At 54.0% G+C, this 16,775-nt stretch overlaps 9 protein-coding genes across 9 annotated transcripts; 4 read left to right on the top strand and 5 right to left on the bottom strand.

Moving 5' to 3' along the window:
* Positions 1-95: 95 nt before the first annotated feature.
* CLAFUR5_09010 (Acylphosphatase) lies at positions 96-544 on the top strand (the record flags this gene model as incomplete). The annotated part of the gene is made up of 4 exons (XM_047908158.1): positions 96-137; positions 186-229; positions 280-349; positions 401-544. 4 exons carry the CDS (start codon positions 96-98, stop codon positions 542-544), a joined length of 300 nt encoding a protein of 99 aa, XP_047766618.1.
* Positions 545-1,525: 981 nt separating this feature from the next.
* CLAFUR5_09011 (Alternative oxidase, mitochondrial) lies at positions 1,526-2,607 on the top strand (the record flags this gene model as incomplete). Its single annotated transcript, XM_047908159.1, has 2 exons — positions 1,526-2,134; positions 2,188-2,607. 2 exons carry the CDS (start codon positions 1,526-1,528, stop codon positions 2,605-2,607), a joined length of 1,029 nt encoding a protein of 342 aa, XP_047766619.1.
* A 618-nt stretch (positions 2,608-3,225) lies between these two features.
* Positions 3,226-3,504, bottom strand: CLAFUR5_09012 (uncharacterized protein; the record flags this gene model as incomplete). Its single annotated transcript, XM_047908160.1, has 1 exon — positions 3,226-3,504. The coding sequence occupies one exon, from the start codon at positions 3,502-3,504 to the stop codon at positions 3,226-3,228; it is 279 nt and encodes a 92-aa protein (XP_047766616.1).
* A 230-nt stretch (positions 3,505-3,734) lies between these two features.
* On the bottom strand, positions 3,735-6,039 carry CLAFUR5_09013 (Hydrogenase maturation factor HoxX; the record flags this gene model as incomplete). Its single annotated transcript, XM_047908161.1, has 2 exons — positions 3,735-5,737; positions 5,817-6,039. 2 exons carry the CDS (start codon positions 6,037-6,039, stop codon positions 3,735-3,737), a joined length of 2,226 nt encoding a protein of 741 aa, XP_047766617.1.
* A 1,722-nt stretch (positions 6,040-7,761) lies between these two features.
* Positions 7,762-10,194, bottom strand: CLAFUR5_09014 (FAD-binding monooxygenase moxY; the record flags this gene model as incomplete). Its single annotated transcript, XM_047908162.1, has 9 exons — positions 7,762-7,916; positions 7,972-8,271; positions 8,423-8,616; positions 8,676-9,017; positions 9,076-9,502; positions 9,609-9,664; positions 9,715-9,744; positions 9,830-9,942; positions 9,994-10,194. 9 exons carry the CDS (start codon positions 10,192-10,194, stop codon positions 7,762-7,764), a joined length of 1,818 nt encoding a protein of 605 aa, XP_047766622.1.
* Positions 10,195-10,726: 532 nt separating this feature from the next.
* Positions 10,727-12,067, top strand: CLAFUR5_09015 (Trans-enoyl reductase; the record flags this gene model as incomplete). The annotated part of the gene is made up of 1 exon (XM_047908163.1): positions 10,727-12,067. The coding sequence occupies one exon, from the start codon at positions 10,727-10,729 to the stop codon at positions 12,065-12,067; it is 1,341 nt and encodes a 446-aa protein (XP_047766623.1).
* A 220-nt stretch (positions 12,068-12,287) lies between these two features.
* On the bottom strand, positions 12,288-13,852 carry CLAFUR5_09016 (Dimethyl-sulfide monooxygenase; the record flags this gene model as incomplete). The annotated part of the gene is made up of 4 exons (XM_047908164.1): positions 12,288-13,062; positions 13,113-13,333; positions 13,383-13,696; positions 13,756-13,852. The coding sequence occupies 4 exons, from the start codon at positions 13,850-13,852 to the stop codon at positions 12,288-12,290; spliced, it is 1,407 nt and encodes a 468-aa protein (XP_047766620.1).
* Positions 13,853-14,323: 471 nt separating this feature from the next.
* Positions 14,324-14,992, top strand: CLAFUR5_09017 (Notoamide biosynthesis cluster protein O'; the record flags this gene model as incomplete). Its single annotated transcript, XM_047908165.1, has 1 exon — positions 14,324-14,992. One exon carries the CDS (start codon positions 14,324-14,326, stop codon positions 14,990-14,992), a length of 669 nt encoding a protein of 222 aa, XP_047766621.1.
* A 394-nt stretch (positions 14,993-15,386) lies between these two features.
* CLAFUR5_09018 (uncharacterized protein) lies at positions 15,387-16,415 on the bottom strand (the record flags this gene model as incomplete). The annotated part of the gene is made up of 1 exon (XM_047908166.1): positions 15,387-16,415. The coding sequence occupies one exon, from the start codon at positions 16,413-16,415 to the stop codon at positions 15,387-15,389; it is 1,029 nt and encodes a 342-aa protein (XP_047766614.1).
* Positions 16,416-16,775: the final 360 nt, after the last annotated feature.

Consider the following 16,775-nt stretch of genomic DNA (forward strand, 5'->3'; position numbering starts at 1 on the left):
GTTTGACGTCACAGCTGCATTTCGAGATGCTCCTTGTAGTATCTTGTTGAACAGACTGTAAGTCTTACGAAGCTCAACAACATCGAAAGTCGTTGATGCGAGCCTTTTCCACGATCACCTACAGAATGTCGAAAAGAGTAAGAACATCAAATATCCCCTCGCGCTCATTTGCTGACCAGTCTCAGATTTCGTTCAAAGTCGAGGGCGTTGTCCAGGGCGTCAACTTCCGGTACAATGTCCTACAAATGGGCAACCTTGCGCTGGCTGACGAAATGGTAGATCATGGACTGAGCAAAAGGCGAATGGCTTGAACGTCACTGGCTGGGTGAAGAACGCAGACGATGGCACAGTATGGCCGATCCACACCAATCGGGGTAGCATCCGCTGACTCGTCCACTAGGTCATCGGCGAGGCTCAAGGCGACCAAAGCTCCCTGGACAAGTTCGTCCAGCACCTCAATATGGGACCTCAGCCAGCGAAGGTCAAGAAGGTCGACCGGAAGGATATCGATTCGAAAGACGGCGAGTCGAGCTTTGGCCAGTGAGTGGCGAACAACTCGATTTCGATCGAAGATCCGAGATACTGACAGTTCAAGAGGATAAGGAGATGAATGTCAATGACTACACTGGCGGCGATCTCATCGCCGAAGGTTGACGGCTTCCTGCAAGCTGTATGCGTCAATATGAGGCGGAACAGCTAAATCCTGTATGGTGAACCCTGCTAGGGCACACGGCACCAGATACAGCCGTACAGAGCAGAGCCTCAAACTTCTCGTCGATGCATCATGGAGGCTCGTGTTCGTCCGTTTTGCTGTGGCAGATGACTTGCATTGCCTCTCGGACAAGGCGTTTGGTCCGGCTTGTTCTCGCCGTCGGAATGTCTCGGAGCTGTCACGTGCGCTGTTTCGTCCGGCAAGAAGGCCGAATAGAAGATCGTCGTTCTGTCTTCGTCTGCGAAGCGACCTTCAGGCTTCAAACAAATACAAATGGTATATAGCAAGCAAACTACCTAGCACAAGGTAGCATGCGTAGTAAGCCATCTGAATCGCTGAAAGAGAGCTCAAGAGAGTCACACGAAAGAGTGCCCAGTAAATAGCTGCAGATTACTAACGATTCCGAGATCCAGATTCAGCGCGCCGGCTGAGAATGAGCGTTCCGATTTGCTGGGCCGCTGCGCGTGCTGTGCTGGAGATGCCTGCCAGGGCTGAACTCGCTGTCTTACACCCTACACCTCCCTTGTTGTACCACGATTCTCGCCGTAGGAGACGTGTTTCCGTACAATGGCGGCATTCCCGCGGTGACCATGTGGCACGCGCACTGTTTGGATGGCAATGCATGAGTCGTAGCTGAGCTGAGTCTGAGCATTTTTTCTTTCATGTGTGAGTGGCTGTTTTCGTATATATCCTGTTTGCCTCCGTTGTCCTTGCCTACAGTTGCCTCTGCTCTCCAGACACAAAGGACATCACACGAAATTACATACACCACATCACACCACCAACACACGACAACACACCTGATTGATCTCCATGAACTGTTCTAGGACAGTCAGCACGAGCACTCTCCTGACCAAGCAGTCCGCTGCTCAGGTCCTCAAGGCACTCAATGGCTCCACCACGGTAGCATACTCAAGACCAGCCTTCCTCGGCTTACAACAGCAGTGGACGGCTCGAAGCTTCAGCACATCGAAACCAACGCAATGGAAGGAATTCTTCCCCAAGCCAGACGCACCCAGCATTCGCGAGACGAAGCCGGCGTGGGAGCACCCTGTTTATACCGAAGAACAGATGAAGCAAGTCGAGGTAGCCCACAGAGAAGCCAAGACGTTATCTGACAAAGTAGCTGTCGGCTTCGTGCGGACGCTGCGATGGGGTCTGGATATTGCTTCGGGCTATACCAAGAACTCAGGCGGCATGACTGAGCGCAAGTATATGATCAGGAACATCTTCCTTGAGTCTGTCGCTGGCGTACCTGGTATGGTCGCGGGTATGCTGCGGCACTTACGAAGCATGAGGACCATGAAGCGAGACAATGGGTGGATGGAGAGCTTGCTCGAGGAGTCCTATAACGAGCGTATGCATCTGCTCACGTTCCTCAAGATGGCGGAGCCGGGCTGGTTCATGAGGTTGGCGGTATTGGTGAGTTCAATCGACGCTGGGGCTGTCTACAATTTGAGCTAACATGTACTCAGGGAGCTCAGGGCGTCTTCTTCAACGCCTTCTTCGTCTCTTACCTTATCTCCCCCAAAACCTGCCACCGCTTCGTCGGCTACCTCGAAGAAGAAGCAGTATTGACCTACACCCGCGAGATTGAGGACATCGACGCCGGCCGTCTGCCTATGTGGTCCAAGATGGAGGCCCCAGACATCGCAGTCAAGTACTGGAACATGCCCGAAGGCCACCGCACAATGCGCGACCTCCTGCTCTATATCCGTGCAGACGAGTCGAAGCATCGCGAGGTCAACCACACACTGGGCAACCTCGACCAGGCGAACGACCCCAATCCATATGTCAGCACGTACAAAGATCCCAGCGTGCCGCATCCTGGCAAGGGTCTGGAGCACCAGCGACCTACCGGCTGGGAGCGCGAAGATGTTATCGGTAAAGCTTGAAATCACGACTTGAAACGACCGGGAGGAGCGACATGATTCTGACGAGTATGGACAGGTTCACTTTGATGCTTTGTTTGCTGTGGCGTTCAAGCGATTTTTTCCCTTTCTGCACGATACTCTACTCTATGAAGGCGCGAAGGGCGCAATGCGAGGTGTTTCCGATGATGGTTGAGCCCGAGGTAACAGGTTCACTCCGAAGTAGCGAGGCTGCAATTGAGCTACGTTGTACACATGCAACAGAACTCATCATGTCTCAGTCCTCCTCTGGACAAGGTCTTCTTGCGTATAACCTTCGCCGTTGAAGCTGCCTCCCAGCTCAAAAATCACCCGGCTCAGAACTTTCCAGGCGATGTGGTTTGTACAGCCTCCTTTGGATCGCGGCCATTGCCACGATCAGTCAGCATAAGCGAGCACCTGACGAGGTACGAGTAATTGTAAGCGTACAGGAGACGTCCTCAGCTTCCCCTACGGCAGTACAAGAAAGAAGCCTGTGTGATGAAAGAAGACAAAGATCAGATCCTTCGTCCCCAGTCCCGGCGCCCGTTGTGCTCATGTCGTGACAGGCGAACTACACCATACTCAGCCAACCCTTAACCACAGCAAAAATATGAGACCTGTTTACCTCTTCTCGGCTTCACGCGATGTTGCGCGCCCTCGGCGCGAGCCCTGCATCCTGAACTCGTAATGCAAGGCCAACCATATGACGGGCATGTTGGACAGGTACCAGATCAACAGGACCGTAATTCCTGGCAGCCAGTCGGTGTATGGAGCGAAGAACTGCGTCATGCCTGCGAACCAGCAGAGAGAGCTCAGTGGGAAGTTGATCCAGATAGCGAGACGGGTTGGCCAGGTTTGCAGAGAGGTCAGCCATGTGAATGGGCCATCTTGCTCCGCCATGGTTGAACTTGTGGTCAAATGTCTGCAGTATCATTCGCAGCAAAATGAAGCGAAAAGTCGCTGGCGAGACGAAGCTCCAGATGCGGCGTTTTAGTCGAAGCTGAGCCGCTTCATCCGGATCAGCAAGCGCACTTATGCAAGAGCTCCTCGGCCAAATGAGAGGGTAAGATGTAAACGATTCAAATTGACTACTGTATCCATCGCGCAAACGTAAAGACTCCCAGAGACTACTACATGAACGAAAACCTATCAAACGTCTCAATCGGCGACAACGGCGACTCTGGCGGCGTAGGAACGTCCTCAAGAGTCGGCTTGTAATAACACGAAAACACCGTCTCAATCTTCCTGTCAAGTCTGATAGAGTCCCGCCTCGCTCTCTCGTCCCGGTACGCAATAGCCTCGCCAACATCGTTCGCCAGTTTGTTCCGCAAGTCTGCGATGAGCTTTTCTTGCGCGAGTTGCTGGAAACGTTCGACGCTGTCAAAGTCCTCGGTCTCTTCCTCGTCTTTGCGGGTGTCGTCGAACATTCTGCGGTGAATCGCAAAGCGGAGCGGAGTCTTGGTGGACTTGACCTTACGAACAAAGTCGAAGCGACGGCTGTGGTAGCGAGCTGAGCGAGCGCTCCAGAAGTCGAGCGACATCTCCCCGAGCTCGTTTGCTCGGGCGCGGGCTAGTGCTGCTGGGGAGAGGTCTATGTTCTTCTTCCACATGCCGCGCGTGAAGATACCTGGTTTGAGGAGGTAGTCGATGTGGGTTTTGATGTAGTCTTCGAGCATTGTGCCGGTGCCTGGGAAGACGTAGTCGACGAGGCCGATGGATTGGGCTTGGAGTGGGCTGAGGGGGGTCATGGAGGTTAGGATCTTGGTTGCGTTGATTTTGCCGCAGCGGCCGTAGTAGGATAGGGTGTGGTACTCGGAGCCGTAGAGGCCTACGGCGCGATAGGCTGGGTTGAGGACTACGCTTGAGCCAGCGACGACGATGTCACAGGCTGTTGCGAGTGCGACGCCGCCAGCTGCGGCGTTGCCTCTGATGGCTGCGACGGTGACGATGCTTCGAGAGGGAAAGTCGTGCAGGAGGTAGTGCACCGCATCGTCAATGCGATTGATGTTGAGCCAAGACTCCATGGCCGGATCCTGAGCAGCTTCGATAACGTTGAGAGCGATGCCATTGCTGAAGTACGAGCCACCCATCAGGACGACAGCCTGTACCGAACTCTGTTCAGTCGACTCGGCCACGATGAAGTCCATGGCGTCGATGAGGTGAGAGCACTGCTCAGTCGACATGGCGCCATTGTAGAAGTCAAAGTACAAATAGGCAGTCTTGTTGAGCTTGTCATCAACAGACCACTCCACCCAGACTTCCTGGAATGTTCTTGCGGCGGAGAGCTTCCAGTCCATAGCAAGTGGCCAGTGCAGTGCAGTAATATCCTGAGCAGTAATGAGGCCAAGGTCCAGCAAGCCAAAGGTGGCCGACACCTTAGGCCACAAAGCTTTGTCGGCTTTGGCCTTCAGACGGCGGACGTGAGTAATCCAGACTCCTTTCCCATCACTGGTCGATAAGCAAACCGCTTCGTTGCGGAAACCCAGAATGGGCAAAGGCATCTTGCCAATCGTAGTTGGAAGACGGCCGTCAGCATTGTCGTCAAGCACACCGCCGTAAACGTAGAGGTTGATGCCGAAGACCTTGGTCAGCACACCAGGCTGGGAGTCTCCGCTGCGGATGCATCGAGAGATCTGCTGCGCAGTGTGCCGGGTAACGTCGAATTGCCTGTGAGCAGCTTTGAGCAGCGGACGGTGGTGAAGCTTGCCACCTTGGAATGGTCTGTTGCTGGTGACAGATAGACGGCTATAGTCTGCTTCGGCTTTCAAAGTAGGAGCGAAGTGTTGCGAGTGAGATGGACCGTTCTTGGGCTGGATACTGCCGACGGCTTGAATGCGTGAGATGGCTGCGAGTGTAGCAGTGACTGCCGACTGCGTGATGGGTCCTCGATAGAGTTCCGACTTGGTGAGCCCGGCTTGATCAATGTCAAGCTCGAACTGTTCGAACGCCCAGACCGGACCCGCGTCGAACTGCTCGATAGCCTGTAGGACGGTGATACCCCAGTGAGTGCGTCCTGGCGAGCAAGAAGTTTCCATGTCGAGCTTCCTCAGTAGCTCCTCTGGGTCATCCGTGGCTCCATCATCTCCCATAAGTACCCAGTCAAGAGCACTCGGTCCTGCATCACCAGGTGGTCCTGTAAACCCAACGATTAGAACTTCTCTCTCTGTCTCAGAATGTCTCAGGGGAATGGGGTTCTAGTCGGGGCAAAATACCAGGATGTATGATCAACGTCAAGTATTCCTCGTAGATCTCCTTTGGAACCAGAGTCGTCAAGAAGGGACAGATGATGAGATCTGGGCCGAAGAGAGCGACAGCAGTGACCATGAGCTCGTCAAATAATGCGAACTCGATGCTGACATCGTGGGTGCGGGAGAGCGCCAAGTACAGGCGCTGTGAGAGCGAGTTGTGTGCAGTACAGAGGAAGAGGATCTTCATCTTGGAGGTGTGTTGTTCTGAACAATGTGTGTGTCGTAGAAGAGGAGGGATTGCACAGCAGAGGTGATCCAGAGCGCGTATTTATATGCCGTCAGGGGCGCTCTCGTGTTGTGTCACTGAGCAAGCTTATGAACGTCGATAAGCTGCTATTGCCGGCGTAGTGGATTAGCACACGCTGCTCTTCAGCTGGCTGCCTCGTGCTGTGTGATTGTACTAGCGGTCGATTGTGCAGGATACATCTGAACGGCACCTGGGTCAACACAGGCGAGCAGTGTCGTCGAATAGCGAAATCCGACGTCGACGCCTCGTTATAGCGTGAACCGCTCATGACAGATGTATCTACCGGGTAACGATCCGCGGGACTGAGAGAGGCGCAGCGTCGCTAGAGTGGCTTCGTAAAGCTGCTCGAGGACATACGCTAGAAGGTCGATGCTTCGTTTCCACCTGCAGTTCCTCGTGGTGGCCAACATGGTAGTGGCCCGGCAGTCTGGTATGCAGGACCAGACATACGAACGCAAGAGGCAATGGTTTGCCCTGGGTGACGCAGAGGCTGCAGCTCTAGTGTGGGAAGGTGAGGTTGAACAGAAGCTTTACTGGCATGATCGTGATGCTGGTCGGGCTGTTCGGCTCCAAACGCTCGGCGCAGACTGGCGTAAGGTGGCCTGCCAGTAGGATGCGAGTTGCTTCATCCGACACAGATGCCCACGTGGCGAGAGTGTCTGCGCGTCGACTCTGCGAATCAGCATTGATAGCGAGTCCCGAGAAGGAGGAACGCATCGCATATTGAACGAGGTGTGTATGGTGGAGTTCCTTGGGATCTACTGGGGCCAATGGTAGGCTTGCATTAACTCACCAAGTCGTCCTGCAAGTCAAAACAATGCTCCGGAAGGGAGTGTGGCAATGCAGACAGACCTGCCCTCACTGCAGAGTTCAAGCCGGCGTGCCAGCACGTGGCACTTTAGCCGTACGCAACTTTGACTTCCGGCAGCTTGTGCGTGTAGCTGGCAAGCCATGCGGCTACTCTTGACTCTGCCGGAGAGAACAGCGTAAGCCTGTATCTAAGAGTCGAAGGTGTATCGGATCACTTGGAACTGTTCCCACGTGGGCACAGATCCTCGCTCGGGTGGATTGTCATGCTCGAACGAGTCCGACATTCTGCTGCGACAGTACAATGATCATGTCTCTCCGTTGTCAGGATCGCGTGTGAAATTTGGTCGATTGCAGAGGCCGTAGGTGATAGGTACCGCCAGAGCGTGACTTTCAAGCAATCTGATAGTCGTGCGGTTGATCGACGATACCCGTGCGTGGGGTGGTCGGCCGCTGCGAACATTATGCTACCTGCAGATCGAGGTTGGATCGACTTGACAGTACTGTAGGGTACGGGCGGAGCGCCGATCTAGCCAAGGCCGAGCTCTCAGTAAGGCAAATGCAGTCGTGAATCATCTGCTGCTGTGCGACCTCACGTCCCAATCACGACGTTCATCGGGCCTGGCAATGTTGCTACGAAGAACATTCGCGTTCGAGTCCTGCTGTGCAACAGAAGCTGGTTGACCAATCCTCGGAAGGAGCCACATCATATTTGTAAGGACGATCTCCACTGGCTCCAGTAGGCCGTGATGAGCTGGTCATGACAGCGGCCGCTTCAAGGGCATTCCTTGTACGATCTCACTCTATCGCGACTACGTGTACTGAAGGGATCGCACTTAAGCAAGTGACATCCCGCTAAAGATCCCACCATCGCTCGTGTAAATCTCTCAGATCGTTCTCACCGGCAAGCTTGAGATACGGTGTCATATCGCTGTTTGGGTCCTGTTCCTTCGCTGTCTGCCCATTTCCGAAATACGCGAACATATTTTCGGGCCGATCATACGTGTATTCTGCAATTCTCAATCAGCAGAGCCGCGTGTCATGAGAGCATGGCGAGAGACGTACGGAAGTCTTCCCACCGCGGTTCGCGTCTGACGTGATTGATGTGCGCACCACTTCCAGGCCAATGACCATGGATGCGTGCTCCGGGACGTCCACCATTCGACCAGGATGAGCAGTTCAACGAGACATTCATACGAGGGAAGAACGCGTCGGCATAGGCTACGAAGTCATCGGTGGCAGACTTCAGCGGCGTTATTGTTCGTATGCGCTGCGATGACATCTTGCGCAGCATTTTCGCCACATAAGTGACTTGCGTCTCCACTGCATGAGGCACAGTTCCTGACGGGCCGGCTGGGTTGGGTCCTGAATATCATCGTCAGCCAACAAGCCCATTGTTAGATCCACCTGTGGGAAGTCGTCCTTACCGAGCAAATACGCGAGATTGTAGAACCCTGGAAGTCACATCCAGATTAGCTCAACTTCGCCGATCCGTGTACGCTGTCGCCTTTCTCACCCGGTGTGCTTATTCCAAGATACGAATAGGGCCATCCGAACTTGCCATCCGGTCGCCAGTCTCGTGATAGATCGAGATCTCCTGAAGTGATAGGGAAGGGTGGCGCGTAGTTTACATTGGCTCCTGTCGAACATATCACCGCATCCACTGGGCGATGCACTCCGTCCACCGTTACAATGCCATCAGCAGTAAATCTGTAACATAGGTCAGCAATGCGAACTATAACCTGACGTCGAGTGTTCATTTCGCATACCGCTCGATCGGTGTTTGAATCAAGGAAAGATTATCTGCTGTCAAGGCTTCGAGATAGCCGGGTCCTGGGGTCAGTCTACGGCAATGCGGAGGGAAGTCGGGCACCAAATCATTCAGCAATTCTGGCTTGCCTGTCAGGCGCTTCCTCATCAGCTCGATAAAATTTTGCGTGGCCTCCTTGCTTGCTTGGGATTCTATCAACTGTCCATCGAAGCCGCGAAAGAAGTTATTTTCGAGCTCCTTACGAAATTTCAAGTACGTTTGCGGGTCCTTGAATGCCTCACGCTGTTCATCCGGGATGGCGATGGGCGTCTGTTGCCGGTCCTGCGCCGCTGGGTTGAAGCTGATGTGAGTTGTCAGTCACACGAGGTTGCCTCGCCATCGCAAAGGGGAATACATACGAGCCGGCTATCCATGTTCTATTTCTCGCGTAATGGTCAACATGCGATGCTAGCTTCTGCAGCTCTGCGGTGACCTGTATACCGCTTGCCCCGTTGCCAATCGTAGCGATGCGTTTACCAACAGGATCAAATGCCGGGTCCCAGTTCGAGGAGTGACGCAGATGACCTTGGTACTCGTTAATCCCAGGATAGTCGGGGAGCTTCCACTCGTTGAAATGTCCGATGGCTGTCAGCACGAAGTCGTAATGCTCAGCACTTCTGGTGTTGGCACCGAGATCCTCGATCTCGATCCTCCACTGTGCACGGTGGTCATCCCAGTGAGCGCCGAGGACCTTCGATTGGAAGCGAGTGTTCTTGTAAAGATCGTATTTTTTGGCGACGGACTGCCAATAAACCAGGATCTCATGACCCTGGGCGTATTCCTCACCTAAGCAGAGGCATTAGCCACACTCAGACACCACGTGGCAATGCCTTAGCAACTGTCACTGAGCTGGGGATGCCGCGATGTCTTCCTGCCATTCGGATTCACTCACTCCATTGCGTATTGGGCGAGAAGGTCGATTGATAGACATGTGCTGGAATGTCGCATCTACTCTTCATCAGTACCGACCGACCATCTCCGTTGCTTTTACAACCCACCTCACTCCAGGGTATCGATTTTCATACCAGCTATCAAAAAAAAAGCAGAAGGTCAGCTAGCTGGATCGGGAAGTAGGCAGCGACGGTCACATGAAATGAAGCAAATGATACTTACGTCCCTCCAAAGTCAGCGTTCTTTTCAAGCACTGTGAGATCAATTCCAGGCACCTTCTCACGCAACAGAATTCCAGCCGTGATTCCTGCTAGGCCACCGCCGATCACCGCGACCTAGTGAAAATCAGCAGTGGTAGCTTGTGTTTACTCGAGGGGTTGTATCACCTTGAGGGTCTTGACCTCATCGATAGGATGCTCTGACACTTTGAACTCTGTAGGATGCGGGTATACCCATCTTGGCTGGTACGTCTTGGTATCATCGATGGGTGGTTGCGAGACGTCGTCCACAACTTCGATGATGGTGCTGGTCTTGAGGGATGTGTGGTTGTTACCTTTCAGGTGTACATCTTCGTCGATTGACCCCATTGTGGGTGATGTTGACAAGATCTAACAGTTGGCGTTGCCTGTGTCGGGAAGATCGAAAGTTGAAGCTCCTTTCAGACGCGGGATGCAACCTTTGCAGCAGCAGACAGAGAGGTATCACACGCTATTCAGACTGCCGACCATTTAGCCTTGGCGTAGTCAAGGTGCCATTGAGTGTCGTGATTTGGACATGGATGTCGATATCGATGGCGCCATAGATAGCTTGTGAGCTTTGCAACATGGCTCCGGAAGCTTGTCCGCTTATACCACGCTATTATTCCCAACACCGACGAACCGGTCACTCATGATAGTGGATACAATCGACTGCTCCAAACATGCCTGTCTGTAAGTCTGAAAGGCCCGTCACCGGTGCCTACGTCGAGTGGACGGTGCCCTGTGATAACTTAGCGATCTCATAAAGCGAAGCACTTTGTTGGCCCGGCTTCCTAGCATCATCACTTCCAATGCAGGCATTTCTGCAAGAATCGAGGGAAGAGACGATCTGAAGTTTTAAGTCGCTGCATTGGATGCTGCCATGAGTGTGGAAGTCCAGCGCTTGCCGCTGACAAGTGCATTCTACGATCTGGACGATGCGCTGCAAAAGGACATCGACTGGGGCACGGCCACGCCGATATCTCACGACGAGCACATTGAGTCCGACTTCAGCTCTGCTGCCTACAAACGAGGGACCAAGAGACCTGCAGTAGTCGACGTGATACCCTCACATCAGAAGGCGCTGTTGCTGCATGAGTTGCGGCAACCTTTCGTCAAGCAGGACCACGCAGTGCCGCAGATCAACGGCCCAGAGGAAATTCTGATCGAGGTCCAGGCCATCGGGCTCAATCCAATAGACTGGAAATCTGTCGACTATGGGTTCGGGATCCCGGTGCTGCCGTATGTCTCGGGCCGTGATTTTGCAGGTGTCGTTGTGAAGGCGCCCTTATCGAAAAGCCATATACAGGAAGGCGACACGATACTTTGTCCTTCAACAGATTATCGGGACTTGAGGAAAGCGGCATACCAGGAATATGCGATTGCGAGCCACAGCACTGTGTGTCGGCTGCCTCGACATGTCTCGACATCGCAGGGTGCTGCCATCGGCGTGGCATATGTTGCAGCAGCTCTGGCAATGGGCGTCTGTCTAGGGTTACCAATGCCAGCGCTCGGATCGAATACTGGACCCGATATACTTGACATAGTCCGAAGCACGCCGCTCGGTAGCCTTCCAGCAGACACAGTTGCAGAATGTATAGCCATCAAGGCATCCGAGAGGCCGAAGGCAGGTGACTGGATTGTGATTTGGGGCGGGTCCTCAACGAGCGCACTGTTCCTGTCCCAAATTGCCAAGCTAGCCGGACTGAGAGTCATCTTAGTTGTTGATGTGGCGAAACATGGAGCGTGGTTGATCGATACCAGCGGTTGCGTCTGTATCGATAGTCATGATGCCGAAAGAGCTGTCCATGTGATATGCGGAATCGCGGGCTCCGATCTGCGGTTCGGCGTTGATACTGTCGGCAAAGAGACTTCAGAGCACCTCGCGCAATGCCTGGCACACGACACCAAAGACGGGAGTACCAAAGCGCACCTGGTCGGGTTGGCTGCGTTGCCGAAGCAGAGAAAAGATGGCATCGTGTACCACTCTGTGCCCGTCAAACTGTTTCACGAGGTTCCAAGGGTCGGATCCTCGCTAATGTCCTGGTTGGAGGAAGCGCTGGAATCAAGAGCCATCTCGTTGCCGCGAATTGAGGAGGCGCCTGGTGGCCTTGAGGGCATCAATGCAGCTCTGGATAGAATGCGGCAAGGTCATGTCTCAGGAAAGAGGCTTGTGGTGCCATTGCCATGGAGGGCGGATACCATTTCGATATACCCGTGTTGAAGCGAGCGTAGTCGTCATCTATTCATATATCAAATGATACGTGCCACACTTCGGACGTAAAGGGGTGGAGTACATGTAGGTTTGTTGATGTTGGTGTCACGCGTTGAGGAAGACGTGGAAAGAGATCTCTTGGAGCACTAAGTAGAAGGGCGCTGTTCAAGACCTGCCATTCTGGATTATATCCGCCCTTGATCCTACATCAAACAAATGAACGTCAACGTCACTCTGTATGTCTATATTTCGTCGCCGGATGTCCCTCACGCGCTCGTGGCCCCTTTCCATCCTGGAGATAGTTCTCTCGCATACTTCCACCAGCGTACTCCTGCTGCAGCACCCCTCGCTTCCGCAATTCTGGCCACAGATATTTGATCAGGTCATCAAAGGTGCCAGGGGTGGTGGCATAGCTAATGTTGAACCCATCAACGCGTGCTTCGCGTACCCACATTTCCATATAATCAGCTACCGTCTGAGGACTGCCAATAGCACGTGGGTGCGCTCCCGAGATGGCCAATTGTTCCAGGACGTGCTTCTTCGTCCACTTCAGGCCTTTGGTACCGGGAACAGTGGCCGTCCAGGATGCTACCATGGACTGAATCGCAGGCGGTCCGTTGAAGGCAAAATCTTCGTCGTCCGAGAACTTCGACAAATCCGTGCCACTCCAGCCGCCAAATAATGAAGCAGTGCCGTCAAGATCAGCGTATTGCAACAGATCTTGGAACTTGGCCTGTGCCTTCTCATCAGTCTCATCGACCACGATGAAAATGCCAGCAATGAACTTGATATCGTGCTCGGATCGACCGTGAGCTACAAGTTGGTTCTTCATGTCATCGACGATTGCCCTGGTCTTTTCGGGAATCGTGCCAGGCAAGAACATTGCTTCAGCATGGCTCGCGGCGAAGTCTTTGCCGGCTTTGGATGCGCCGGCTTGCAGCAGGAAAGGGGTACGTTGTGGTGTAGGGCTGACCAGGTTTGGACCTTTACACTTGAAGTGTTTGCTGATACCATTAGCTCGCTGAGATGTGGTCATGGAGAAGGCAGCACTAACCCGACGTGGTTGATGTGATGCACTTTGTTTGGATTGGTGAAGACTCCGGTCCGTTTATTGCCTTCGACAGCATCATCCTCCCAGCTGCCCTCGAGCAGTTTGTATACGACTTCGAGGAACTCATCCGCAATCCTGTATCGTTCGTCATGTTCGACGGTACCTTCAAGACCATAGGACTTTGCGGCGCTTTCGAGATAGCTGGTTACGATATTCCACCCGACCTAAGACACTGTGAGCTTGTGTTCGAAAGCTAACACAACCTTTACATACCCGACCATTTGTGATCTGATCCAATGTGGAATACCTCCTGGCCAAGGTATACGGGTGCTCATACGAGGTTGACGCCGTGACACCGAAGGAGAGGTTCTTAGTCGCATGCGCCATCGCCGAGATCAACAGTGACACATCTAGATGCGGGATCTGAGCACCCGAGCTGAGAGCTGGACCGATACCATTGTACACATCGTAGATGCCGAGAACATCAGCGAAGAAGATGCCATGGAACTTTGCTTCATCGAGCTTCTTCGCCAGCTCGACCCAATGGTCCAAAGTCTGCGGTCCTTGATCAGGATGTCTCCAAAGTCCTTCACACGAAGTCAACAATGAGCTAGGCACGGGGCGGTGCTGCGAGGCTGCATATTACCCGGTGCAAGGTGGCCTGGGGCGACCATGGCGAAGGCATTCATGATCCATGGTTTTGTGGTCGAGCCGTCAGAACCGTTCTGTTGGGTGGCGGACATCCTGGAATAGTAGTCTTTGGCTGGCTAGTATCGTGTGGCTGTTATTTGAATGTATGGAGTGCTGTGCAGACCAGCGACTCGCAGTCTTGGTCGGACTCACATGCAGCAGATGAAGTCAGAAGCCTGCGGCCGTCTACCGACCCCGATGGATCACTTCGATGGCCCGACACCATCATACATCGGCTCGAGCAACCTGCCTCGTTGCGTTGAGAACGACCCCCCTCCTACCAACAAGTGCCAGGTGGAGGATGTTGGACAATGTGGGGGTGAAATGATCACGCCTTCAAACCCAAGAGGCACGCGAATCCGACGACCCGAAGCACTTCATGCCAGCCTCGCCCTCTCTCTGTCGAGCATCACGAAAGTTCAGCATCGCAATGTTGCAATGTGTGGCATCCACATGGCGCACAGCGGAAAGACGGCGTAAAAGTCACGTGCGGAATCCCCAAAAACGAGAGCGTCTGGACGGAAATGAAGAACACGGGAACCCTCTTCCTAAGCAAAAACTTCCTCCTGATAATCCCTTCAATAGGTCAATCCGTCTTCGCCGAAGCCGTCTTCTTCACCTTCCAAGGCCTCTGGTTCAGCGTCCGCGCCCGCGCCTTGGGTTCCTTCCTCTCGGGAATCGTCGCCATCATCGCCGGAAACCTCCTGGGTCTCTTCCTCGACAACGAAAAATTAGCCATGCGCTTCCGCGGCCGCTGGGCCTTCGCCGTCCTCTTCACGCTCCAAGGCGCCTGGTGGCTCTGGGGCACCATAATCGTCACAGACTTCCGCAAGTCGCAACCGACATACGACTGGGTCGACGTCGGCTTCGGGAGAGGGTTTGCGTGGTTTTTGGTCATGGTCATGTGGTTTCAGGTGAATTATATGTATCTGTACTTTGTGATTGGCAGTTTGGCGAAGAATGATGCGGAGGTGGTGAGGTTTGCGGGGTTGTTGAGGGGCACGGAGAGTGCGTGGCAGGCGATATCTTATGGGTTGACGAGTGTGACGGTTATGGGGCAGGTCGGGGGTGTGTATTTGAACTTTGGACTTTGCGCGGTATCGTTGGTGCCGGCTTGGTGGGTGATTAGGGAGATTGGGGTTAGTACGGGGAAGGGGGTTGATGAGAGGTCTAGGGGCGAGCATAGAGAGTGATCTGATAGGGAATGGTAGAGAGAAATGTATTGCTGATACTTGCCGCTTCTTACCTGGTCAGGCGTCTGAAGCCACTTGGGGGTTTCTCTTGTTGATCGCTTGCAGACATTGGCCTGCTGCGGGCCATCATCCTTCGTGCACTTCCACAAAGGCCGGAACAGCTGGTGCTCGCAGTCCAACTCATCTGAAGCCAAAATCGGATATTTCAGCATTGGAGCGTCAGACAGTGCAATGAGCTGGCCAGGCGTGCATCATGCGCATCAGCCTCATGAGAGAGTATGGTTGGGACCTCGGCCATTATGGCAGGGTTTGGCGTCTGCAGCATCGCGTCTGTTCCAGGCGTCGTACCTGTAGGTTCGGTGGCAAGGCTACGAGCGCAAGTGGTGGTCCTGCCTCATTCGTCTCGATGCCTATGTCGACTCCGGTGCCTATCCCGTTCCCTCGAACGCGACCGACTATGCCTCCGACGGCGGTGATGATGATGATGGTGTCTATGTCTTCGATGTCTGTCGTGGTCACGTCCTTCACGAGTCTTTTCTCCGGGCGCATCGAGGCTAAAGCCATCCAGACTTTCGTCATCATCTCGGTGCCGACGTCGCTCTCTACGATGCCTCTCATCTTTCTTCAAAGCCCCAAGCTCGGCTTGCTGCTTCTGCTGCCACTTCTCCCTGTCGCGCTCGCTCTGTTTGAGCTGGCGTTGTGCACTTTGCATCGACGCGAATGGGTCGTTGGATGATATGCGGTTCTGCTCTCGATCCCTTCGGCGCGGGTCTTCGTTGCCCCAGACGTCCTTGGCTTGCACCTCCGCCAGGACAAGATCTGTTGTGGCCGTGGCGCCAGATCTGTCACTAGCAGCAGCGTACCACGGTTGCTGCATGCCGTTCTGATAGCCAGCGGCGTTACTGAAGCGCATTGTGACTTGGTCTTGCTCTCGCTTCCGCTTCTTGGCCTTTTCTGCTTCAACCTCGGCGTTCTTTTCCGTCTTTCTGATCTCTTTCTCGTCGGGAGCAGAGAACAATTGGATGTTGCCGGCGTGGTCTTGCAGGGGTGCATCCTCTTCACGCTCTTTCAACCACGCGCTCGATGCTTTTTGCCCAGTCTCTGTGTCCTGCTGCGCATATCGAATGTCGCGATCGGTATCATCCTCTCCTCGCAGCCGTCGGCGCGTGCGGCCTCGTCTTGCATAATCATCGTCGCGGCCACTTTTGCGCCAGTCTCGCGCATCTTCTTCCACGGGCGTCGTAAGCGGAGGTGGCTCTTCGCCGCGAAGAAGTGCTATCCGACGTGCAGCATCTTCCTCTTGCATGCGCTGCTCTGCCGCTTCCTCTCGAGCCTGTGCCTCGGCTTCATCGCGACGGGCCTTCTCGACGTTGTCGGCGCTGTACACGTTCCAGCTTTTCTTGCCCAGCAGATGCAGAGGCATCTTGGCGGATGGTGATCAAACCAGGGCAGGATGTTGACAAGAGGTTGTGTCACTAACATGTGATTGACGGAAGCACGTGCATAGCGGCGATGGGGTAAGGAACTGGTCGTTAGCGACAGGGCATAGCGCGGCTCGCTATTAATTATTGCATATGGCAGCGGTGCCTTGCTGCACCTCTCCCAATAGCGCCTTTCGTCGCTGTCTTCCATCGGATATCGGGTGTGCCCAAGTGCGACCTCAATACCATCTCTTGAGCGTTGTTGCATCTTTGTGCCCGGCAAACCCCTCGACGGGCGCTAGCATTCTGTCCACCCCCAGACTTGCACATGCGCCCAAGCTACGCTTCACGGAACTTCTCTT

Source organism: Fulvia fulva, chromosome 9, assembly GCF_020509005.1.
Source record: "Fulvia fulva chromosome 9, complete sequence".
NCBI classification, from domain to species: domain Eukaryota; kingdom Fungi; phylum Ascomycota; class Dothideomycetes; order Mycosphaerellales; family Mycosphaerellaceae; genus Fulvia; species Fulvia fulva.